The sequence below is a fragment of the Dermacentor andersoni genome, chromosome 3 (genome assembly GCF_023375885.2).
Source record: "Dermacentor andersoni chromosome 3, qqDerAnde1_hic_scaffold, whole genome shotgun sequence".
Classification (NCBI taxonomy): Eukaryota; Metazoa; Arthropoda; class Arachnida; order Ixodida; family Ixodidae; genus Dermacentor; species Dermacentor andersoni.
The window spans coordinates 40,647,461-40,673,098 of NC_092816.1; the positions used below are offsets into that span (position 1 = coordinate 40,647,461).

The 25,638-nt window shown below is 49.0% G+C and overlaps 1 protein-coding gene across 1 annotated transcript; it reads left to right on the forward strand.

The window, feature by feature from the left end:
• Nucleotides 1–201: 201 nt before the first annotated feature.
• Nucleotides 202–25,467, forward strand: LOC126517367 (uncharacterized). Its single transcript, XM_072286815.1, has 18 exons — nt 202–469; nt 784–933; nt 1,953–2,255; nt 5,413–5,544; nt 7,062–7,150; nt 8,193–8,411; nt 10,786–11,023; nt 12,144–12,366; nt 13,635–13,686; nt 15,327–15,452; nt 15,937–16,041; nt 16,822–16,947; nt 18,281–18,370; nt 19,149–19,226; nt 22,092–22,347; nt 23,666–23,824; nt 24,153–24,287; nt 25,172–25,467. Exons 1-18 carry the CDS (start codon nt 413–415, stop codon nt 25,307–25,309), a joined length of 2,676 nt encoding a protein of 891 aa, XP_072142916.1. The 5' UTR covers nt 202–412; the 3' UTR covers nt 25,310–25,467.
• The last annotated feature ends 171 nt before the right edge of the window (nt 25,468–25,638 follow it).

Consider the following 25,638-nt stretch of genomic DNA (forward strand, 5'->3'; position numbering starts at 1 on the left):
TATGTCGGGCAGTTGCACTGTTGTCTTGCACGACCGCCAGGATGCTCCGAAACGACCAAACGAAGATGAAACTAAACGTACTACTCGTAGCACGGGACGTGGCGTGCTCTTTATGGAGTCGTCAGCAGAGTTGATACGTATGCTATTTATTTTTAACCGTGAGGTGCCAGCGCCGTTTTGAAAACAAAAGCTGAAGGGTGCAGGGGCCTGCCACCTTCGCGGATAATATGTCCTAGGTCGCGATCGGTTGCCATCTGCTCCTGCGAATAACCTTTAGCGTCATAGCTTTTTTCCCCCTAAATATTGGCACTTATCTTCTGAACCACCGTCGTCGGCCGCCATCGGCTGTGCAGAGCTGGCAAAGCGATGGAGCTGGAGCCGGGCAGACACACCGAAGCGCGACACGTCGGGTATGCTCACCTACCTGATGCCGTTCTACCTGTGCCCCGTGCTCTACCCCGGCACCAAGGTTCGTTACCACGTGATAGGAGAAGCTGGTATTACACAATTAGGTGCGTTAGTCTGTTGGCTGTTGGCTGTAGGTAAGCGGGGGACTAGGCATTAGTGTATCGCTGTTGTAAGAATGGCGTATTGAAATCGTAAAACGTGTGTGTGTTTCTTTCGTGTCCTTTGGCTCGTTTCGGTGCCGTCTGCTTTGCATATACTTGCCGCGTGTCTGCAACAAACGTTCAGCTGAAATACAGCGCTTCTTACCGTGCGTTCTGTTCCTGTCTGTTCTTGGCGCCGCGCTACACCACAAATGGCCGGAACTGGGCGATGCAGGAAAGCAAGTGCTTCTACTGCGTCCTGCTGATGATGTCCTGGTGGCAAGTTCGCCCCATTCCCAGGCCAGTCCTGGCCTTCCTGCCGGCTATCGCGTTGCCCCTGCTCGGCATCATGGGACACGACCAAGTCGCCACCAATTATTTCTCGGTGCGTTGAGAGATCGAAGGACGAACACAACGTAACGCTGCGTTAAGTCATCACATTGACAGGTGTGTGGTGATCTATAAATCTGCGTTAAAATAACGAACAGATGATAATCGGAGAAGGGGTGTTGGACGAGGCATAGGTAATGCGTCGAACAGATAATGGGTGATCTATACTAGGGAGAGACAGAACGGACACCTGCGTCCACAACTTGTACTCTTCCAGCAAGTTACTAATGCGCTATGTGTGTACGTGTTCATTTTTCACAAAGTGCAAGTGCATCTGTAACTTCAGTATTCTCGTTAAACTTGATTGTGCAAACTCTCAATCGCGCAAGAAGCCATCTTTCCGGCGCTTCGTCCTTCCGATCACTACAAAAGTGACATCAAAGCGGTTGGTTACAATGTGCTCGCCGAAAACACGTGGCACGATGCTGCATACAACGTATTTGTCGCACCGACAACCATGTCCAACACGTAGCGTCGCACGTCATATCGGACTCCACGCTGCAGGATGTGTCTCCTGCAGGCATATGCGCCAAAATCGTACGATCCGTCGGACGATGTGTCAGGAATATTGGCTGTGCTTCCACTACTGGGCCCCTTCGATGATTCCTCCCTGGTAGACCCTGACCACGGTGTGCCTGACATCCCGAGGCGGTGCTTTCAGCCAATCAGCGTTGCGTGTGCAGCGTCTCGGTCAACCCTGGACAGTCCGGGACGACAAATCAAAGAGGACCACTGTTGAAGCACGTTAGGAAACGTTTGAACTCGAATGCGTCGTGTTGTGGCCTCCTTGATTGTAAAATTGGTACAGTGCAACATAGAAAGGAAGAAACAAGCCGAGCCGACGAGATGAAAGGATACAGCGCTCTATTCTGGCCGGCTCCTCGGTTTGTTTCTTCATTTCTATGTTAGGCTGTACCAATTTTAGAATGCAATACCAACTCGCCCAATCCTCACCCCTAGTGAACTCTTTCATTGGGCGGCGCGTCCTTTTGTCTTTTTGCTTCTCGCGGTCAGGTGGACGTTCTGACGACCATGCTCCTGCTTTGGCTCGTGCTGGTGAGCGACGAAACGTCGACCGTCGGTCGGCTCACCTACGCACTCGTGGGCCGCTTCGGAAGCCGCGCCGGGCCAGTGCTCGTGCTGCTGACGGTATCGACGTTCGTGGCGTCGCTGGTGCTGCCGCAAAGCCTCGTGACCGTGTTCGTCACGTGTCTCGTGGAGCGCCTCTGCAACTTCGTGCGCAAGGAAGGCCTGCAGGACGCGCAGCGCTGCCTCGACCGCGCCGTCGCCGAAGACACCACGGGCCGACCGTGCGATGTGCGTGCGTGGCTCTGAGAGCAGCTAGTTTACCGAGATCTTCCAAACGATGCACCAACAAACAAAAATACACGCAAAAGCGGACAAACACCGGCGCTTCTCCTAAATAGCAAAGATTTGGTGACAGAAACCGCACATATTATACGCGAAAAGGTACGAGTGCGCATTCGTTTATAATACAGCACGTAAAAAGAATGTGCAGCCTTCGTCAAAAGTATACGGCCTACTCAGCGCTTTCATCACACAAATGTCATTGGGATGTGGGGTACAGTTCCCGTGGCGCTCCTGCCACTCCGGACGTATGGATGGCGAGCGCGCGAGTAAAGCTGGAAATTGGGCTAGTTGGTGTTCGTCAATTTTGTATTGCGCTGAGTACAACTGAGTAAAACTGGTAACCAGGATGGGACACCACAGAAAAAGGCGACAAAGCACAATCTACGAGCTGGTTTACTGTCAATGAAATCTGGTCTATATACTTGTTCTTTTGATTCCCCTGGGTGTTGGAGCTTACATGGCGTACCCCCAAAACACCATTCAACAGCCTGTGTAGTCAGCCTGCGGTCGCAGGCTGTTTCAGTGCCAGTCTGCAGCGGAACAGCTTGTTTTGCCAGCAAATCGATTTATCAACGTCAAATTATTCTGTGAGCAGACCAACGCGAAATGCTGGCCGAGCGCATATTACAGTATAAGGTGTTGGATGCGCACAAAGACATGTGAAACAAAGGATTTGATGCGAGTCCTTTGGAGATCAAATTTAATCACTGTGAGGCAAATCTGAGTGTAGATCTAGCTGAGATAAAGAATGCTGAATTCAGTGGGTTTGGGCAAGTCGCATAGTTTGTAGAAGAGAGAATAAACTTTTATTAAAGTTCAGCTTCTGTAGTCCGGAGTGCTTGCTGCGGAATTCATTTTGCCTACAAGGTGCACAAACTAAAACCGAATTCTGGGCTTCTACGTGCCACACTCACGACCTGATTATGAAGTATGGCGCAAATATTAATTTTGACCGCCAAGTGTTATCGGATCTTACAGCGCATTACGGACGAGCTGAGCTAGAGCCCGGAGTACGAGATAAATGTAGGGTTAAGAATTAGCTGGGGATTGAGAGGTGGAATGCAGTGCCATGTGGCATAGTATTAATAACATCGTTTTAATTGCCAACACTTCTCGTAAACCAACCCGTCCATGAAGGAGTTACAAGAGTACCGGACGCGTAGATGCTACCGGCTGAAGTTTGTCCTGAATTTTGATGTGAAGTTTGGCCTAAAATACAGCATATATGATAATCCGTTCAAGGAGGTCTCAATTCACTCTTTGACTATAGGACCCCCTCCTGTATACCTTGACCTGTGAAATATGTTGTGAAACAATACATTGATTGATTGATTGATTGATTGATTGATTGATTGATTGATTGATTGATTGATTGATTGATTGATTGATTGATTGATTGATTGATTGATTGATTGATTGAAGCACATGACAGCATAAAAGCATCAGTGCGCTCGCATATGTACAAAAAGGAAGCATCGCAGCTCGCACAGCGGTTTAATCGCATTTAGATATTTTTTTTTACAAATAGCTTTTTTTAAATCTGCCTTTTAGCCGCGCCCTGTTTGCTCGTGTCTTTTGTAACTTTCGCCAGCAATCTGTTAATCGATACCGTGCGACGGCCAGCACAGGCATGGGCGTATACGCCGTAAGATAATTTACAAACCTTTAAAGTAACTAAGGGTGTGAATGGATTTATAACTCTCGCTCTTGCATTCAAGAAGGATGTGAGTTATAGGCTCATTTATACCCTTATTCACTTTGGAGGGCGTAAATTATCTAAGAGCGTAAGGCCTGTTCTCAGAGGAGTGTCTGGTGCTACTAGTGCCACACAGCACTGCCTCTGTCTTAATAACTGCGACAGTTGTACCGTCTATACTCGTATATATAGCCCCAAGTGCCGTGATTAAAGTCATGTCGGCATGACAGAGCTGGTTCTGTCATAGAGAGGGCAATTCTCGCCGAATTTTATGACAGGTTGCTGTCGTAACATGGGACACCCTTCATCTCATCAGCAATGTCTGTTGCGGGGTCTGGGTGTTCCCGTCCGGGGGACAACGTTCGCTCTCTGGCAACGACAGCAATTCGTGCCGTTCGCTACATGGTGGCTTGCTGGATCACCGATGTATGGTTTACTAAATTTCCTCGAAGGCCGGGCTTGGTCATCTAAAGCAAACATGGCGGGATCCGAAAACGTCAAGCGGGTATCACTATAAGTTTGGGAAACACGGCGACTTGTCGAAACGTTGGCTCCCGCTTTTGCCTTGTTCTCGTTTTGCTCATCGTATATATAAGTTAGACATCTAGTTGCAGCCAATCGCAGCCGCAGCTTGTATTCGTAGTCTGCAGGCGTACTCCAGCCGTAGCTAATACTCGCACATGCAAGAGTGGCCCATATCGGCATACTCGGAGAGAAGAATCAAACGCTGCCAGTAATGCGAGTTGAGGATCTTAACTCCTTCTTGAGCGAACTTGTGCCGATAAAGACGAGGCGCCCCGAGATTACGATAACGGCGAACGCAGTCGACGGCAGTCGAATATTAATCTCACAGGTCGACTTCGTCAGCTGATTATACGTGTTTCTCGGTATAGGCATATTTATGCGCTTCGGGGCAGCAGTGTGTTCAGGACCCCAGAGAACTTCATGTCCTGCATTTTTGACAGTAAATTTAGTCAAGAAATAAAAAAGATTATTTGTCGCATGATATACTGTAGGCAGATATTCTTGATGTGCTTTCCGATATAGGGAACGTGCACTATACGTCGAGCTTGTTTTTGTTTTACTTGGCGGTATAATTCACTTGTCGAACGCTCCAACTCTACAGAAAAACTGTCGCCTGCCGGAAGACTCTTTATGAATTTACAGGCTTTTGTAAGTGTTCTTCCAGACGGCTTAACAGGAAGTCTTCTGAGAACTTTGTTTGTAGGCATAAAAAAGATCGCCATAGTGCTCGTGTGCATTAGATAATGCACATTTTGGCCGCAAGAGACCAGAAGTCGTGGACACGTGTAGGCGCGTCTTGCGCAGAGCAACAACTTGATGAGAACAAAGCTTGCAAACAGTGAAACGACGCTTGGCAATACTGACACACACTCGACGGCGCAGGTGGACACACTGATGCTTTACGAGGAGCTGGCCGTGGCCCTGTGGAAACGTCACCGCATGGGCCTCGCCGACCAGGACTCGGTCGAGTGTTGGGACGCCGACAAGCGCGGCACGGATAGCCCGGATTCCAGGGTATACATAAGTGGAAGCGTCCAGGGCCTCGGAGATCATGCGCGTGTACCGCTTTTGCGTCTCGGGTCTTGGAGTCCACGGTTATGCGTAGAGAGCCTTTGCGGGCGGCGGCGTCCGAATACTTCGGGTCGCATTGTCGTCGGCTCTCTACCGTAACGGAACCTATTCTAAGAATTAAATGCTTAAGGGAATTCAATTTTCAGCACGTGAACTGTCTGGGGTTGAGAGCGTCTTTGGCACAAGAGTGTAATTGAGGACGAGATTTCAAGGAGTACTCCATCGTCTTACTGTGTGTACCTTGCCCCTATAACTGTACGCCCCTTGCTGTCGTCTTCCTTCTCTCTTTCTCTTTTCCTAGATTCGTATACGCAGTAGCAAGCGAGAGATTAATGCCTCAGACTGACCTCTCGGTTTCCTTCTCAGTAAACTCAAAAGGAAGCTTCGTGAAAATAAAGTTTCATGTCACCAACCTAAGAGTAACCCAAAGCTACAAAGAAAGCTGATGAAACAAGAGCTTTATTTATTTACGGTAAGGCTACGAGATACCATTTCTTTATAACCTACATAGTGTCTCAAGGTACTTACATAGATTATTCTACAATATTTCTTAAATCGTAATGTCCTGAAAAAAAATCTTATGTGACGCAATGCAATTGTACACCGAGCATAAACCTTTTTATTTAACTTGCGCTTGAAAAAAAATGTGTACCGTTTATCGCTAATACAAAATGAAATAAAGGTCAGCCAGGCGCTACCGGTAACCACCGTTGAACAATACGTTTTCATTTCTGCATTATGTCGTATACAGCGTTTGTTTCTTTTAATAAATTTGCTCACTCGTGCACTCATGACGTAGCGTCGCAGCCATGGGTTATTTAGGTGCCGTTTCGCTGCTGCACACGCCTGATGCCAGCTTTTTCGTTCAATGAGCCATTTGACGCTTTCGCATCGATGTGTACTGGTCAGGGGATTGAAGGTGGTATTATAATGCCCTTCCGGGGCGGTCGCTCTACAATTTGAGCTTAACTCTAGGAGGAGGCTGTAGCACATCTCATCGCGAGGCCGAGCGGTGAACTATCTAAGCAAACTATGTTCCTCTCATCCCATTCTTACCCCAAGGACAAGACACTTATCTTCCTCCCTTTAAGTTAATTTCGGCTGCCTCGGTAGGCGGGTCCGTAGTACTTGCGGCTGATCGAGTGCGACCCGATTTCCTTCGACTGACAAGGCGAGACCAACGACTACACGGCACCCCTCTTTCGTCCCACCTTCACTTCTGCAGCGCCGCAGCCGCCCGATCAAAAGACTGCAGATCACTGAAACTTGGCCGAGTCGCCGTTGGTTCGTCTTGGGAACGGCCGCTTCTGTATCGCGTTGCTCTCTCTCCGCGCTGTTCCGAATATGAGGGATTAAAGCACTTGCCCCCAGTTCAACAGCTGCGGCACTGTATACTCTAGACCACCCGGCGAAGTGTCTCGTCATGTGGGAACAGGGGTGTCGTCTCGACACGCATGCAGAGACTCGGGGCGCTGAAGCGCAAGATGTCCATCCTCAAGCCCTCCAAGTCTGCAGCCGCACAGGACGTCGCTGGAGCGGGCACGCCCAGGTATAATCTACGGCAGTCTTTTGCGTGTAGCTGAACGTGATTGCTCTTAAATGAGGTTCAGCCTGACGTGCGAGCCGACGGAGCGGACGGCATTCGTTTGAATGTATGGGGCTGCGCGGTCGGATTGGATAGGACGGATGAAATTATTGGATGGAATGGAACAGTTGAATTGAACTGGATGAGTGGATTTTATGAGCATCCAGTTTGAAACGTGCTCGTGGCTCATTTCGCCAAGCTTAAATGTTTTCTTTACCTTTCTGTTGCGTATATTCTCAGCTCCTGATATCCGTTGTTCGTGCCAACAAAACATCTTAAATCCTTAAAGTAACAAACGTTCTTTCAACCAGTATACTTCTCTTCTTTCAATCAGACCAGTGCACAAGCACCAGCCCTGTGTACTCATATTGTCTATGGTTTTTATTTTTATTTTCACGCTATTGTTTTCTTTTTTCAATCAGTGTTTTCTCTATACCGTTACGCGAGCATTTTTCCGACAGCCTTTTGCTGTCTCCTCCATAGACTCGTTTACATTTGCCATCCCACCGCATACTGTTTTAAAAACAAGGCCTGGAGCAAGATGACTGCACTAGCGTATAGTTTCATGCTAACATTATGATACCTTACGAACAGTATATAGTAAGTGTTATAGTAGCGCTCATCAGTGCACTCTATATAGTTTTGTGGGATGGAAATAACATTTACAGCGTTATTTATGCCAGAAGGTTAGCAGCCATTGATTTCGCTCATGACCCGGGGTGCTCTTCCGGGAATTGACAAATTCCGCCGTATTGTCGATATCACCGTCCGGTCAGTTTTTATTGACCCACAGGCCTGCAATGCAGCCTCTCTGATTAGCTCAAAACGTCGCCATTGCAGAATTTCGACCATATATCGTAAAATTAACTTGCATAATAACATGTCCTGCTACAAGAAGATGTCCTTGTTCGCTGGAGCCCTATTTTCGATCGACCATTTTCGCGAATACTATTGCACAGCGACACTTGCGAACGCATTTCTTTTTCTGCCTTTTCATCTCGCGAAGCGCGACCCGGTTCGCCGCCGACCTCCCGCCGGGCAAGGCGTCGACACCCCCGAACGAGTCGAAGCCGCCGGAAGGCAAACTGATCCGTGCCAAGCGTCGTCGTCAATCGTTCGCCGACAAGCCTCACGTGTTCGAGTACAGCGAGCACCGTCGCGTGACCCACGACATGCCGGCCTCGCAACAGGAGGAGCCCAACACCAGCCGCACATCTAACCCCAGGTGCGTCGGTGGTGCCATTTATACTCGCGTTCGCTCTTTTCAGGCATCGTCGGAGAAGGTTCTTACACGCTGGAAGCTGTAGAGCACCCTGCAGGGCGCATTCTGCCGTGACATATTTTAAGGCGTGTTAGGAACACCGGAGATGCTAAGCAAATGTTGCGAGCCGAGAGAGAGAGAGAGAGTGATTGCAAGAAGGAAGAGGTGCAATCACTCTATCTCTCTCACCTGGCAGCATTTAGTTTGCTCCTATCTCCGGTATTCATTAAAGTTGTCTGTCTGTCTGTCTGTCTGTCTGTCTGTCTGTCTGTCTGTCTGTCTGTCTGTCTGTCTGTCTGTCTGTCTGTCTGTCTGTCTGTCTCTGTCTGTCTGTCTCTGTCTGTCTGTCTGTCTGTCTGTCTCCGGTATTACTGACACGCTTTTGAAAAATCTTTCGCTCTACAGCTTCCAGAGTAAAACGCAGCGCGAAGGGGCGAGCTACTCGGCCTTCTCTCAGCAGAGGCCGCCCCGCTATCTCCAGGTCAGCGTCCGCGAACGACATTCATCCCCAGCCTTTCTCTCATCTCGGAGCCGACGAAACACGTGACGCTTACATCACGATTGCCGCCTCGCTTGCATTTTTTTTCTCTCTTTCCTTCCTTTCTTAATGCGGTCTGCATTTCCGGTGGCGGTCTAGCGTGCTTTGCGGTTCGCGACAATTCCTAGCGTTGATCGCGTGCGCCGAACACCAGGGGTTACGAGATCGCCTTTGCTGTGGCGAAGCGACTGGCCACTTTCATAAAATAATGGCGCACGTACTTTCGATTGAAGTTCGAGCCGTTCTCGCGGAATACATCGGTACAATATTTTGCAGGCACCGTCGTCGCCGAGTGATTTACGCACCGCGTTTGCTTGCTAGCGATGCCCAAACTTGGGTATAGGCCCTTTTTAAAGGGCGTTTAGTTTATATGCTTGTCAATTCTCCCGAATTCATTTTCTCGTAAAGTTTACGATTTCTGGATCGGTCTACGATTTTACGAATGCTGCGTCAAAATGTACAAAAAATCTTGTTTGCGGGAAAATTTCGCTCGTCGGTCTCCGAAGATATTCTTGGAAAATCTTCTGAGCGTGAGAGGACACCAGAGGAATGTTTGCTTCGAGGGAGTCTGTTCAGACACGTTCCTCTTGTACAGCAGGCAAAATCGGCAACAGCAAAGTCGCAGCAAAAGCGACTGCTAAGTTCAGCTAAAGAACAATGTGCTGCTTGTCATATTATGTTCAAAATTTGTTGCGATCGGTGTGCGGCGACGTAAAGGTACAAATCTTTACTGGTAAAATGCGTACGCATTTCAGAAAAGGGTCAGACCCAGGGCAAGGTAAAAAAAAAGCAACAATTCGCAACGTATATATATACAACGGTAGTATACAAGCACTGGAAAAGCTGGTAGCCAGCCCACTTCCAGCAAGGCACGTCGTCATCTTCAGTTCACGTAGTGCTTGCGCGTAAAGAGTACCTTCCGTACAACCACAAACAACTAGTGTCCGGCGCAGTTTTTCGCATAAGCGCCGGCTGGCGCGTAGTATTTGCCATGTACGTCGTAAAGAACAACGGGATGTACCGCGTCGCGCTCGCTCGGCGCCGAAGTCTGCCCGCGACAGACACCATCGGCGGCCGCACGATTTGCTATTAGCGAGGCAAGAGGCACGCAAATAACACGACAGGCCATGACTTCCGATACGAGGCGACGCGCCAGTGAGTAATTAGTCAGGGCGAGTCGGGAGGTCATGAGCACACGAAGTTTGACACTTGTACGTGCACAACACAACCAAGCCTTTCCATGCCAATGGCTACCATGACAAACGTTCCACGACGTCCGCGAAATTATAGTAATCCCTCAAAAGAATAGAAAGCTGAGCTAGTTTATCTGTTTACTGTGTAATAAGTGCACAGAACAGTCAGAAGAAAATAAAGAAAGGAAAGCTACACACTCTGGGCTTGTGTACGTGCGTGATTTAATAGAACGTTTTGCTGGGCTAGTTAGCTCGTGTATAGCAGGCTTGACAAGCGCACGCGTTAGACGGGACAAAAGAAGGCAGGCATGACAAGACCAGGCAAGACTATCGCTTGTCTCGTGTCTGCCACCTTTTGTCTGATTTGTCCTCTTGTCGGGCCTGCTAACTTGTGTGGGGCATCCTTTCTTTCTTTTGTAGCCTGTCTTGCACGGACAAGTATGTTAAACTCTGTGAACAAGGAGGAGGTTACAATCACGCGAAAGATATCATCCGCTCAGCTATAACGTCATTGCTGTGTTAGTAAATATGCTGACGATGGTCAAAATGCGCGTATAATATAACCCGGAATCTGGTTGCCGCCCCGTGTGTCTCCTGCCCTTTTCAGCCCTTGGTTCACGCCGTCGCAACAATCATCCGTCTCCTTGCGTGCCTCGTTTGGGAAGCCGGCATCTTTCACCGCGGCCCGAACTGCCGGAGAAGACGCACACGTTACGGAAGCCACGTCCTCGAACCATGGGTCCTCGGTGTCGCCGACCAGGGCTCCGAAGGTCATCGGCGTCGCGGCGAGTGGCTCCGCTGTCGCCTTCGCCAAAGCCGCCGCGCCATCCGAATCGGCGACCCAGGTGCGCGTATATATTGACACGTGTACTTATCTTTATCGGGCGACCACGTTTCGCCGCCTAACCAATGTTATCGCACAGCGCGGGACGCGTCTGCATGTATCCGAAGTTTCTGGAAAGTTATCGATGCTTCTATCCGCTGTCTGTTGTCGCCGAACCTTGTGTTATCTGATTTCATCGCGTGACTCGAATGGTGTAGAACTTTGTGGAAGGCATGCGGGTCCCAACGATTAGTCTGGAACATTCGATGACTGCTGTATAAAAGCCGACGCGCTTGACCCGCTGATCAGATTTTCGACGATCGCCGACCGTGTTCGCCGCTATCGTTGTGCTATAAGTGTAGCCTGTTTTTTGTGAGCACAGGTTCGCCTAATAAGTTAGTTTTGTCTTTCACAGTATTCCTACTGTGTTCTTCAACGTCACCACCACGTGACAATATAAAGCAAATTAAGAAACAAGCAAGAGAGCGGTCAGAAAAGCAACACAACGAGAGCCTGGTATGTGGGCAAAAGTGCACATAGGCGAACTGCGATGAGTGATGGAGCGATATTCAGAGGCTATGTAGAAGCAGCGCACGTATGAAGCGCTCTGAGGGAAATTACAGGTAGCGCGCGGAAAGAACACGCGCCTGGAAAGTAGAGAATTGACACAGAGGTTGCGGACAGTGAACGCACAGAAAGAACACACATGCAAAAATGACACGCAAAGAAGTAATGTGCAGAGAGCACACGTAGAAAATACACGTAGGGAACACACGTGTAGTAACCGCACATAATGAAGGTGCACAAAGGTACATAATCAACACACAAAGGTAACGCACAGTATGTAGGAACGTACAGAGAACCAAGATAGGGAATACGCGTAAGTGACGCACGGAGGGAACGCATAGAAGAGCAGATCAGCCTGGTTTGTATTTTTGTGTCTTCTCTGCTTGCCCGTTAAGACCCGATTCACAGCCAATCCCTCACAGTGGGCTTGCGCCATCATTTTTGGGATGGCAGGTGCGTAAGACGCTATAGCATAGCTATATTTACTTCTCGCGCAGAATGAATTCCTTAAGATGCCGTCCCTGTATCTTGCGACGCTGCTCATCACGCTGCTTGCGTTCTGCGCGCTCGCGCAGCGATTCCGGCCGGCCGCGTCGATGCAGCGTCGCGTCTCAATGGCCGCCACGCTGGGCCCGTCCCGTGCGGAGCCCAGCTTTGGCGGCGCCGGTGGCACAGGCCGCTTGCAGGCGCGCCGCATCTCCATCCGCTATCCGAACCAGCCGTTGATGTCGGGTCGCGACGGTCACAGAGCCTTCCAACGGTTCCGCACGGATGACCGATCCACCGTCTCCAACGCAAGTGAGAGCCCGTCTATTCGCACCGTCCGCATATCGTTCGCTGTCTCAGGGGTGTTGTTCTCATGGAGGAAGAAAAAAATTATGAGAGAGAGAGGGGGGGGTCAAGGGCCAATCTTGAAGCCTGTAGCCTATATATATATATATATATATATATATATATTGACCAGTTGCCTTCAACCAGAAAGATGACGTACTCGTGACGCCTGCGGCAGAAAGGATGTTCCACATCCACCGCCAAGGTTTGTGAGTGGCGGCGCTGGCTAACGTTCCCAAGGTTGTTTCTAGTAGTAACACACAAATACCCAAGAAAGTAATCACGACGCAGTAGCTCAATTGGTTAGAGCATCGCGCGCGTAATTCGAACACGTGGGACATCGTTCCCCACCTGCGGCAAGTTAGTTTTTTCATCCACTTTCCTTGTCATTAAATTATCATTTCTTCAATTCAGTTAGTAAACACAATTGATTTCCCCTACGCTTTACGTTGTGCCTTTGTTTGTTGGCTTGTCATGATATGATTATATACATATATAGATGTAGGCCCTCGTCACTTAACATGCGAGCTGTAGTAGCTTCTAGTCGCTTCGCTTTGGTCGCGAGCTGCTGTCATGGTCTGATCTCGCCCCTTCCAACGTCCGCCAAGGTCCGAAGCCGGCGAGATGAAATTTAGAAAGACAGCATTTTTCCCGCAGTTCAAGGTGCGTCGCGCGTTTGCTATGACGAACCTTAAGGAGTGCGTGGAAAATTTTGACTACGCTGGAGCGGCCCTGCACGAGGTTCGAGGCGAGAGCGCTGGCCGCTCCACTATAAGCATGGCGGTAGAGCGCAAGTGACCCCTTGGAAATGCTTTGCGCGAGCGTGCGTTCTCCGTGCTTCAAAGCAACACACGTACTTGAAGCGAAGTTCGACGCCCGCGCCTACGGAAAACAGCCTGTGCCAGCCTCCATGCCCTTTGAGGGATGGCGCACAGCTTTAGAACGGCACACAGCTAGGATAATATAGTGTGTGCTCTATGATGCAGATTCACAGCGCAGTCACCAGACAAAAACGGAACGGGTCTCCACTTACATTCTTCACGTCCTTGTACAGTTCCTGTGCTGTGAATGCGCGTCCATAATAACGTCCAGCTGTCTCTGTAATTCACGGCAACTCTAACGAGAGTGCGCTGCACCGATTCCGCAAAATCTTATTGTGTGCTCGCCTTGGACTCGACCAGCGCTAGAAATGGCTACAAATGTACGTTTGCCAATCTTTCCTTTTTCCTTTTCAGTGTCGTCTGCGAACATTCCAGACGACGTGGAGGAGGATCCCGAAGAACTACGGCAAGTATAGTTAGTGCATATATATAGTTAGTGCTTGAAGGGCACGTGCGCAACAAGTTCACATGGCCGATGACGTCACGGAGGCTCGGTGTAGGGATGTTACTGTTAACAGCCACTGCAAACGCCGCTCAAGGCCCTCCGCAATGCTTTGCTTAAGTGCGCAAAATGACGTTACTCTGAGACACAGAAAGATATTAAATGTTTAGCGGAGTACTCGTGTTATTGCCTGAGAGAAATGTAAGGCGATAGCATCTTGGAAATACTATCAATGGACGGGATGCCACCATACATTCGCATTGAATGAATGGAATTGTGGAGATTTACGTGCCAGAACGACGATATGAGGGAGGCGCACCTTGGTGGTGATGCAGGGGGGGGGGCTTCGGAAATTGTTTTGACCAAGTGTGGTTTTTAATGTTTACCTAACTCCATGTACCCCAGCGTTCTCTTTTTTTTTTTCTGCTCACGAAGAAATGCGGCCGCTACGTCCGGAATCGAAACTGCGACCTGGAGGTCAGCAGTGCAACGTCGTACACATCGGGCTTGCGCGGCGGGTGGTCGCCACTGAACGAAGCTCAAGTTTCTGCGAGAAGCACTTCCATATTTCGTTCGGAATATTTTCCTGCCATTCATACCTCATAGAGTAGCCTTATTGACAACATCAGCCTGTCGCACACTGCTGGAGCTACTGAAGTCGTTTTCCAGAAACCAATTGACGATGGAATCCATTTGTAGAACACGGAAACTGCGAAAGGTCATGGGTTCGTCTTTGAATTCGCGGTCGCCTCGCTGCGCTACAATCTAAGCTTCGTTCTGCTGCATGACTGCTCGCTGACGTCACTTGCTCTCAAGTCTGTGCCTTACGATAAAGAGGTTCATATTCTTTTACCGTCGGCTTTGCCAACAACACGCTGTCGCCGCCCAAGCGATTATGCCAAGCGAGCGGCGTTCTGCTCGAGCGTTCCGGAAGCCCGACGTTCCCTCGTTGCTTCGGCCTAACGACGTCGTCTTTCCGTCGCAGCTGCAACCACGTCCTCTTCGTACATGACAACGCTCGCGCAAGATGGGATGGAGGTGACGAGTTCGGCAACGCTAGTGACGCTATGCCGCGACGCGACCAGCGCAGTGCAGTGTGCGAAGATGGGCCGAGCTCTCGCATCACTTCAATGCCTTACAGAGCCCGTTTGAGGTCCGCGCCCGCCACTTGCTCATTATTCTTCAACCTATCTTCTTCCTCTTCGCCTCCAAGCGCCTTCCCCCTCCGCTCCTAAACTGATGTCTGCGACAACGTAAATAGCTTTGAATAATCTTTATGTTCTTGCATTAAAAATCGATAATTAACATTCGATAAAGTTAATATAAATCACATCTCTCGCAGCATCTTCGGTCAATGGCTTTGCCCCGGTCGCGTCTCCGCACATGGTGTCGCTGTATATTCTAGGCATTAGTGTCGCCGGCGTCGTCGAACCCATCACCTCAACACCTTGCAACAGCGCCGTCATGTACGATTAGCGCACGAGGTAGAAAAAGTGAGCGTGTGCTTGCTTTGTTGAAAAGCTCGCCTGTGAGCTTTGCACATCTGCTAATTCATAAATGTATTTGCTGGCCTGTCCCGATAATCAACTCTCGTCTCGAGGCAGGCTCCGGCGTAACCAGGAGGTCCTGGCAGCCCTGTGCGTATGCGGCAGCATGACAAGCGTGGCCGGTAGCATCGCCAGCTACTGGTTCACGCCGGCCGCCGAAGCCATCGCCGCCAACATGGACAGGTACACAAGAAAGCGTCTTCACGTTCACACAATCGTGCGACAACGTGCTGCCGTAGATTCTCATAGCGAAGCTGCTAGAGGTAGCTCCGCAGCGTTCCTCGTCAGGCGACGGCGGAAATAGGGCGCCTGCGTCGATAGAATATACGGTCAGCATACAGCAATAACTTGCGCCGGATGTAACAGTGTAGAAGTGCTAAGCTTGGGCATAGTGAATCATTGCTATAGGGCACAGTGAAGGAATTAGACAGCATACAGTGAAACATTTGCAGTCTTGGGTAGATTTCAAGCGGTGGCAAACCGGACTCCCTACCGGATTTCTGGAGTATTTCAGAAATCCTCTCTTTGATCTTGCTCGGATTGGTATTACACCTGCGTATGGTGCTTTTAACCTTAGCCTCAATCATTCCAACAGTTCTGGTTGCACGTATACTTTCGTTTGTCCCTGAGAAACAAAATGTTGTCCGCCGGGCTTCTCTTATCGCAGCTCTTCGTTGTCCTTCTGGAGTTGGACTCTGATCACGCTGCCGGTGTCGTTGGCAGCATCGGCTTTGTCCTCCGTCTGCGTCTACTACGGCACCCTGCAAGCCCAGTGAGTACGGCCGAGGGATGTAAAGAAATAGACGCACGGAAGACACTGTAAGCGCGTGTACGATTCTGCAGACAATCCGATGTACATGACCCGTATGAAACCTAGAGCCGCATTCTACAAGTTCCCAACAGGTTTCAGCAAGTTTCCAGAAGTGCAAGAAGTTCCAGCAGTCGGAGACGCCATCATTCAGACACGTCGTGTCGGAGTCGTAAACACGTGTGCGTTGAAAGCATCTGATCCGTTGGACCTCAAACGAAAAGGTGGATGTCCCTGCTGGTAGAACCTGTTGGAACCTATAGACTGGTAACTTGATGGAGACCTGTTGGAAACATTGATGAGTTTTTTGGTAAGACTAGTCGCAGAACTGATCAAATGGTCTTACGCAAGCGTGTAAGCCTCCGAATTTACATCCGGTTTTCAACAGGTTTCCAACAGGTTCTAAATGTGCAGTCAGCCATCTTTTCGACGCATCGTACGACAAACCAAATCGTTTGGACCCACACCTCTTTAGTATGAAACGCAAGGGACAACGCGACGTCCGATATGACGTGCGAGCCGCCTGAAAGATGGCAGCTGGAACCTGTTAAAATCTTTATTGCAAATTTGTTGGACGGCCTTGTTCGTACGAGCAATCACGCGGCGGATGGGATGGATTTTCCGCACATGCATGTTTCGCTCTTTTAAGGCTCTCACACAATCTTCACCTCTTTTTTCTTGTGCTTTGTAAAAACGTACAAATTGCAATTGAGGCAGCCTAATTTGTGGTTGTCTTTCTTTCAGTGAGAGCAAGCTCAACGAAGATGCGGAGGAACTGATCCGCTGCTACGCCAAGCTGAAACTTGGCAGACTGGAGAGATGCGAGCAAGTGCCCCCGTCACGTTTGTTTCCTTCGCGCGAACCTAGATGGTGCCACATGGCAAACAAACAAGTTTTAACCGTTCTGATTACAGTGTGACTAGCAGCGTCAGAGTTCTAGTCCCGCCGTGTTTCCCTGTCACACGTATGGCAACATGACAGTAATGCCCAGCCTTTTGCGTCGGCCTCATTTTGCCACGCGAAAAGATTTGGCGTGCGATCAGGTAGTTTCCCGTGTGGGAATAACAACGAAGCCCTGGCTAAATTTTAATATTGTTACGAATCAAACAATTACAAATTGTAGCATATAACGAAAACCCGCAGTCCTGGTGTGACGACGAATTTAAGATACGTAACTTCGAGTGGAACACGAGCATACGATAGCTAAATTGCTGCAAAACTAATCTTTTGCGTTTACACCGTGCTGCAGCGCAATGCAAAACACAGCACAAACAGGGTGGACTCATTTCGGCGAAGACTGCGAGTACGATAAAAACTTGCCGCGTAATTAGCTAGTTTTTTTACAGACACAGTACAAAAACGGTATTCTCAAAACAGAGCGTTGTAAGGGTTTCTAGATCATCTGCATACCAGTACATCATGTGAAACACGCTGTTATCTCTGTTGGTGGTATTCTCAAAATGTCTTTTTAATTAGTGAAAGTGCAGTGCTTTGGAGATCACATGTACAACAAGCAATCCATTAAAGTTTTAAAATCCTCATTGATAATTTAAATACATGCGGTGTGTTGAGCTTGGAGTCGTGAAGATAGCTGAAAGATGGTAGTTTTTGGGTAAAAAAATGAAATAAAGATAAAGATAAACCTATTGTGTCAGAATGTCTTGTAGACATCTTGGCTATTTAGTCGCTTTAATAGGGTGAGTCAACCTTGCAGTATATTCTACTTATCTCAGACGCGTCAAAACAGCTGAGTGAAATTGATAATGTGTTTTAGTTTAAACTGAGTTATCGTGAATAATGACGATGCAAACAGATAAACAAATCAGTTTCGCCGGACAGGCGAAGCATTCATTGCGATAACAAATTATTAGACAGCTATACGAATTAAAGTTTGTCGTTTTTTCAGCTGCATAAAGTGCTGTCGAAATTCGGCTACTAACTAAATGAACAAGCACATTGTCACGCATGCACAGACAAACGCGAAGGCATCTCGTTCGATGACTCCGGACATTCACAGTCAGAACGCTGTCATGATGAAGAGCGGCACCGGCGATGAGAGAATCGCCCTCCGTGCTGCCTATCGCTTCAACGCGAACTAGGCGCTCGAGAACACGGCGCAAACAAAGCCGTCGACTATATCCGGCCGCCAGCCTTGATTAGACCGTTTAACCTTTCCGCCCCTCGTAAGCAAATTCCCACGCAGGTGTGAAGTTCTGTGGCGACAGCTGCAGACTCGCACCTCTCCCTCCCCTTACCTGCTCCACCGCATTCATCCTTCCATTTACTTCCTCATGTAAATTCTGCGTCTCTCCCAGAGCACACTTAAACCACGTCATGTGAGGGTGCCCTAAGCAGCCCCCTTCCCTCTTTCCTCGAGCAATTAATATCTAGTGAGGGGCAGTGGGAGGTTGCCTTGCGCAGCTCGAGGCCCGACCGTCAAGAGTGGGCTGAGAGGATAAAGGAGGCCTACTTAAAGTAGTTCCTCCCCCCACCCCATTGCCCCCTCCCCTTTAAGGACGGATAAACAAAGTTCTTCGATCGTTCATTCGACCCCAGTGCAGATTGCCTCCAAGTTGGCCGGGCGCGGCCTCGTTCAGCTGCAGCAGTTTGAGGAGATGCGCATTAATTACACTCCCCCCTCCCTTCTGTAGCGCGCGCACATCTACCCGCTCCCCTCTCTGAGCGCGCGAGAAGATGGCACGCACCCTCTCCTCCTTCCTCCCTTGCGAGCACGAGAACACACCGCCACATCAAGCCACCATATTCCTCGACTAAGCTTCGCAAGCGTTCGCTCGCACCTACAGCACACGGCGCGTCGCCACTAAGTTATTGCATTTGGACGTTATATTCGACATCACGGCGACGGCGACGGCGACGGCGCAAATTCGCCTGGAGTGTCCGTATAATTGCTATCCCAATAAAAATGGTTCAGTAGGAACTTGTTTGAGTTCGCTAGCATCTGTGTGTGCGAATGAATGATACAGCGAGAGTATGTAGCAAGCACAACGTGTCCCAATTGTGCGGACTACCGCTCGCTATACGACGGACGTCTTTATTTTCCTCATCCACAGAATCTTCGAACGACTAATTCTGCTGTTCTGGATCGGCTACTCTGGAAGTACAATCTGGTGTAGATTCATACACAGACAGTAAGTGCAACGTTTTGTATTTTTGGTATATATGACAACTTTGCTTTCTCACACAACAATAAAGCTTGCTGCAAAGCACGCTTTACAGGATACAAAAAAATAACGCGCAATGCGAAAAAAGCATATTATTTACATAGGCGTGCAGAGCCTTGTCCTGCGTGTTTCTTTCTTCCTGTGTTGTCGTTTCCTCAGCACCACCGTCTTAAAAACAATCTCTCCTAATCCTGCATTGAACCTTAATGAAACATATGAAGGACATATAGCGTTTACGTCGGCTACATGTTTCAGCAGTGTGGATATGCCGTTACTTCGGTATTTTCCCATACTATACTCCACGGCGATTCCTGAGCGACATTTGTTTTTTTTTTTAAAGCAGAGTCTGTGTATGGCTAACCTTCCGTAGTTTTTCTTTTCGGCGTCCGGTAACAGAAACGGACTTAGCGACTTCTAACAAACACATACACAATAAGTTTCATTGTTTGCATTGTGTGTTGTCACGTACGGGTGCAGTGCACCGGCGCAGAAGTCAAAATGTGAAGCAGATTAGAACGCGAGCCGTGAAAAATAACCTGAAGTCAAGGTTATCGCTGTATATAAGCAGGAGAGGTATCGGCGCTAAATACAGCTGCGTTATCGATGGGACGGACACATATAGTTCGTGCACCCGAAGAACAACATGCGTACGAGGAGCGCCGGAGGGAACAGAAACGAGAATGTAAAAGGCGCCGGCACGAAACGACCACCGACGAAGGACGTTCCCGCGATGCCAAAAGAAACCACAATCGCGAGACCGGCAACCATTCCACTCTGTGAAGATGGAATCGCAGCGAAAGTACTTTGCTTTTCGTTTGAGAGCTTTGACTGTGGTAGCTCTCGCTGCCATTCTATCATCAGAAAGTCGAATGGTTGTTATTTTTCTGTAACAATCTGCTCTTGGCGTCTACTCGAACTTTCTAGAGAGAATAAGATGATTTGATCAAGCAACTCCTCGTCGTCAGAATCGCCCATGAGTGTCATTAAACCGAAGTTCGTCTTCGTCAGTCGTGGGATGGCGCTGTGCTCCATTCTGTGGACTCTAAAAGGGGCTTCGAGTCGAGACTCGGGGTGGGTACTCTGGACATAGTGAAATTCCGCCATATTGTCAAATTCACCATCCTGTCACATCCGACTGGCCTACAGCACTGTTACGGTGCCTCTGATTGGTTTAAAACGCCGCCATTGTATAATATGAGAACATGGCGGAGTTTTGACCGTGTCCAGCTAAACAGTACTCAACTTTGCGTGAAATATGGGGAGTGGCAAAGTTTTCTTTCTAAAATTACTAGAGGGAACCTTGGAGGTAGTGCGTACGGGAGCTGAAGGTACTGAGGTTTAATTAACCTACGTACGCGCTGATTACGCGTATGCGCCGAGACGTATTGCCTCCATGCGTATAAAAAATAAGATTCCTCGGTAATTTAGAAAGATAAAGCGTAATAAGCTGTCCAAACTGTGTGAACCCAAACGTATTTCTGTGAAACCCGTTTGGGCTTCCTTTGTGGCTTCGTGCTGCATCCGGGTGAATGGTAATTTCTTTTTTCATGAAGATTGGTCAAATCCATCCGTACTAACCGTTATTCCCATGGCAGCTGAACAACGGCAGGGCCAGAGTTCCCTTTGGCAATTTTAGCAGGAAACTCTATGGCTATTGGTGTCGTTTCTTAAGGCCACGCAAAACGATATTGAGTTAAGCTGCACATCACACTTCCGCAAGAGCAAAGCGGCCTCTCTTGACATGAACGGAGAATTGGTAAACCAGAAATGGCGAAAAAGAAACACAAAAAATTGTTGGTGACGACGCCGCTCTCAAGTTCCTGCTCCAGCTCGCCACGGTGTTATGGATTTCGGCAGCGTCTAATTGCTTATCCATAAATAACTACATTAATTTAGTTTGCAAAGAACCTAAGGGTCAAACTAGCAACGTTTGAGAACTCTTCCTGAGCAAGAACGGCCCAGATACGAGAAGTGATGAACAATGGTAGAACAAGGAATGTTTATGGAATGGAACAAAGATTGAAGCAGTGGCAGAACAAGCCAACGTTTCGACAAAGAAAACAGGGATAACACACCTTGTCGAAACGTTGGCTCGAGCGACATTCCTGGTTCGAGGAATCGGTTATCACTGTTCGTTATTGAATTTCCATCAACCTGTGATGCTACGTGACGCTGACGTAGAGACTCTAGTTTAGGCGCGAAACGTTTAATACACGGAAGCTTGGCCTCCATTTTTTGCACTAATCATGAACCTTTTTCAGCGACATCAATGAAAATACCCTTTTGAAAGACAACTTTATCGGTCTTGACTGATTCAGTGTTGCTTTTCAGTATCGCTTTAAGAAAGAGGGTTTTCTACAAAAAAAAATAATTCAGGAAACTGGCGCTGCGATTATTCAGATACCATGGGGACGATGTGTAATGCGTGGATTTTCCTTAACGTTTGGGCGAGTGGCTTCACACGATCATGTGGCGCTATTCTTTACGCGTTGTCTAAATGTCCGAGCAATCCTAGATTTATAAACACGACGCACTGCCATAAGTCTCTTCGCACAAGGCGTAATCACTTCGAATTGTTGCACTTATAACGCAGTATTTTGTCGAACACGATAGATTTGACAAATCAGCTTGAAGTCAAAAGCGCGATATTTAACCAGATACATGTGCTGCCCCATTATCGTGCCGACTGATCCGCCGTGCTCGCACACCTCGCCAGGACTTACTCTAGTAATACTCTGCAGGAAACTCTGCGTCTTAAAGTGCTCGTCCGTAGAAGTTCGCTGTCTTGACTTCGTCCGACTCAGCGGTGCCGATTTTCGTGCTGTCTCGCAGAGACCTCACCACGTGCATACTCGGCGGCATCGTGCTGCTGGCGTCGACGGCACTAAGCTCACGGCCGGGTGGCCGCGCGCCGGCAAGCAGCACGAGCCCGAGCCGGTTCCGGAGCAACGTGGACGTGGACGGGGACGACACGCCCGACTTCCGGCCCCACGGATTCGATCGCGGTCTCGCCTCGTTTGCCAGCCGCCTGCCTTGGGGCGTCATCGTGATTTACGGCGCCGCGTCGGTCATCACGCGAGTCGCCCAGGTCCGTCCATCGGCCGCGGCTGAAAGCTCGAGTAAAAGTCTCACGTGCAATGCATTCCAGCGCGTTGGACAGTCCTTTCAGAACTTGCATTGTGACGAAACAGCCCGTGACAACACACGGCGGTATAGCTCGGTGGCACTGGCGTTCTGCTGACGAGAGCACGAGGTCGCGGGTTCGATTCTTGACCCCAGCGCGACCACGTGGTGGAATGCAAAATCCCTAGTGTTTCTTAAACGTAGGTGCCCGTTGAGAAATTGCCACTGGCCAAAGTCAGCCCGCGGAGATGTGGCTTGCAGCAACCCTCACACCGCAAGTGTTTAGTTGAGAAGTTGAACCGCAACAGTTATTCAAAGCTGAAGCGGTACCTTTTTTTCCCTCCCACCTCAAAACCAGCACCGAATGAATTTATACTCTTATTTTGATAATGTTACCCAGGCGCCTACAGTGAAGCGCTAGCTTCACCGTTTTCACTGAGACTGCGTTTGTTTCGAAAGACGGTGCTGGAAGCTTGACCTTTGGAAATGGGGCAGCGTCGTCAGCGTCGGTGTCTAGAATGGACACCCTAAATGAGCTAGAAATCGCTGGGCCTAACCCTTGGCGGCATCGAATGCTTCAACGCGGCATAGGCGAGCGCAAAAAAGAAGACCATATGTACTGCACAAAGCGCTCGTTTCTTGCGTCGATGTCGCGCTGAAATTCTTATGCTTTAACGATATTCAATATTTGCCATTGTTAAAGATGGTTCTTTGCCGGATTCTCTCTTTTTTTTTTTCAACAGCGTGTATCATCATGTTACATTCCAAAGGGAGCAAAGATTCAACGCGTGGCAAATTTGAGGAGATTTCTTGCACGAAAATAGTCTAAATTTACTCGAGCACTTCGTGATTTCCCTGCTTTTAGCGTCTCTAGAAATCGAGATCAAGCGTAATTATTCAGCGGCCATATTTACTTCATTTCAGCGAGCCCCATGCTTTTCGGAGAGGCACATTCGCGAAAAAGCACACTGTATTAATATATAGCACTGATCCAGTATTCTGTACTTTTAAGGCTACATAATGGCAGTAAAATGTGCGCCTCTTGCGACAACTGCTACTCGAGTGTGACACTTAAAGACTGCATAACCGACCACAAAGAACTGTAGTTTGAGCTATGTCTAAAAGCTTGACACCCCAAAGTGAAATTACACTACTATCAATCTCTCGGCAAATCGTCACCTGGCCTGTCAAGCTGAACGCGTTGCCACGCGTTCCCAAAATGCCAGTGCATGGAAAAGGACGGAGTCCGTTCATTTGAAGGACGTAACGCGTCTGACCCGCAGACGACGGGCGTGGCCAAGGTGGCGTTCGACACCAAGTTCTGGAGCGAGCAGTCGGACCTTGTCAAGCAGGTGCTGCTCACCATCGCGTCGTCGCTCATGGCCGAGTTCATGAATGCGGCCACGCTCTGCGACGCCATCTTGCCCATGGTCGTCAGCCTTGTGAGTATAGAGACTATGAGCAAGTAGCAGCGGTACAATCACGCCTGTCAGGCGCGCACGTATACAGTGTATAGACTACAATGTGAACGCTATCCAGCCGCGGTTTGGACAAATTCAGAGAAGTTTGGCTTTCGCTTTGACAGCTAGTAACCAGCCTTGTTCCGCAAGAATCTTTGAAATAACGTTTCACTTTAGTTTTTCGAATCAAACCAATTGAGGCTCGATAAGTTCACTCGTACTGACCTCGCGTTCAAATCGACAGTTGTTGCGGAGTCAAGGAGCGGACATACAAAGACACACAGTCGATACGCAGCAATCTTTTTCGCAGTCCACGGACACGGAGCATGACGCCTTGTACTTCGGCTTGCCAGTGGCAGTGGGCGCCTCGGTGAACACCATCATGCCGGTCTCGCTGCCGCTGGTCATGCTCCACGACATGGCGCCGGTCACGCGCAAGCAGCTGGTGAGCTTCGCACATTTGGTGCATTGCGCGGCCCGTCACAGTTCTCAAATACTTTTTTTTTCTCGGCACTGCAAATGTGGGGAGGGTCGCGCGAGCATTGCGTTTATTTCAGAAAAGCGAGACGGAATAGTGCGCGCCTGTTGAGAACGAGAGGCACCGACAACCAACGAACATTGTAACTGTCTCGAGCGATCAAACATGGCCTCGGAGATTCGCTCGCCCCGGTGCGCACGCATCTCGGACGCCATGAATCAAGGCACGCCGGCTTAGTGCCGTTCTGCGCAGCTGCGCACGATGTCGCGGTTTCGATTCCCGGCCCCGGCGACCGCAGTTCGACGGAGGCGAAATGAAAAATGGTCATACACTTAGATTTATGTAAGAATCCCAATTTCTTTTGTTAAGCAGTGTACCAGATTTTGTACCACATTTGCCGTGGTCGTCAACGAAGGCTCGCGCTTTGTCGGTGTGACGTCATGCAAGTAGGCCGACGCGCGGCGTCCGGCACCGAAACAGATTGGCTGCTGGGATTGGTTGCGCACCGGGTGTGTCGACAGCCCGTCCATATATACCTACGCCCTTGGGATGAGTCACCGCGTTCCAGCTTCAGTTTGTTCAGTTATTACTAACGGAGAGAGTATAATACTATTAAGAGTCGGAGGTCACAAATCTGTCGGAGGGACCTCCTCCCTCAACGTAACTGCATGGTAGCAAACCTTAAAGCACAGCTAGTGGTGGGATATCTAAGCTTAGTACGCTGTACGTATGCGTTATGTAATAACTGCAAAAAAAGGCAGCAAACGCAAATAAAATATTAAAGCGCGAGCTAGGATTCGTAAGTTGTTACCGTATAGATATGGAGTTCTCCGGCATGATCTTCCTTGCAGATCCTGACAGGAGCCTTCGTGAAGACCGTGGTGGTGGCCATCATTCTTCTCTCGATGAACACCACGGGAGAATACGTTTTACACAGCAACAAGCAATTCAACAACACCGAGAGTCTGCAGACATTCCTGTTGCGCTAAACCCACTGTAGAGAGACCGCGGGGACAGCGACATTCTTTTCTGGCTTTCTTTTCTCTCTTTTTTTCACAGTAAAGCGCAGGCTGACATACAGTGAATAAAACGCCTTATTCGACGGCTAAAGCATGTTTGCAGGTAAAACAATACGTTGTGCGCTTGATCATTCCTCTCATTCATTTACGATGGTCAGGCAGACAGAACTCTCAACACGTACCCACGGTACCATGAATACTATCGGAATGGTTTCACATGGCTCACACACCGTAACAGATTGCCGGGACTATGCATGCAAATCATAGTTGCAATCATGCAACTATGATTAGCATACAAT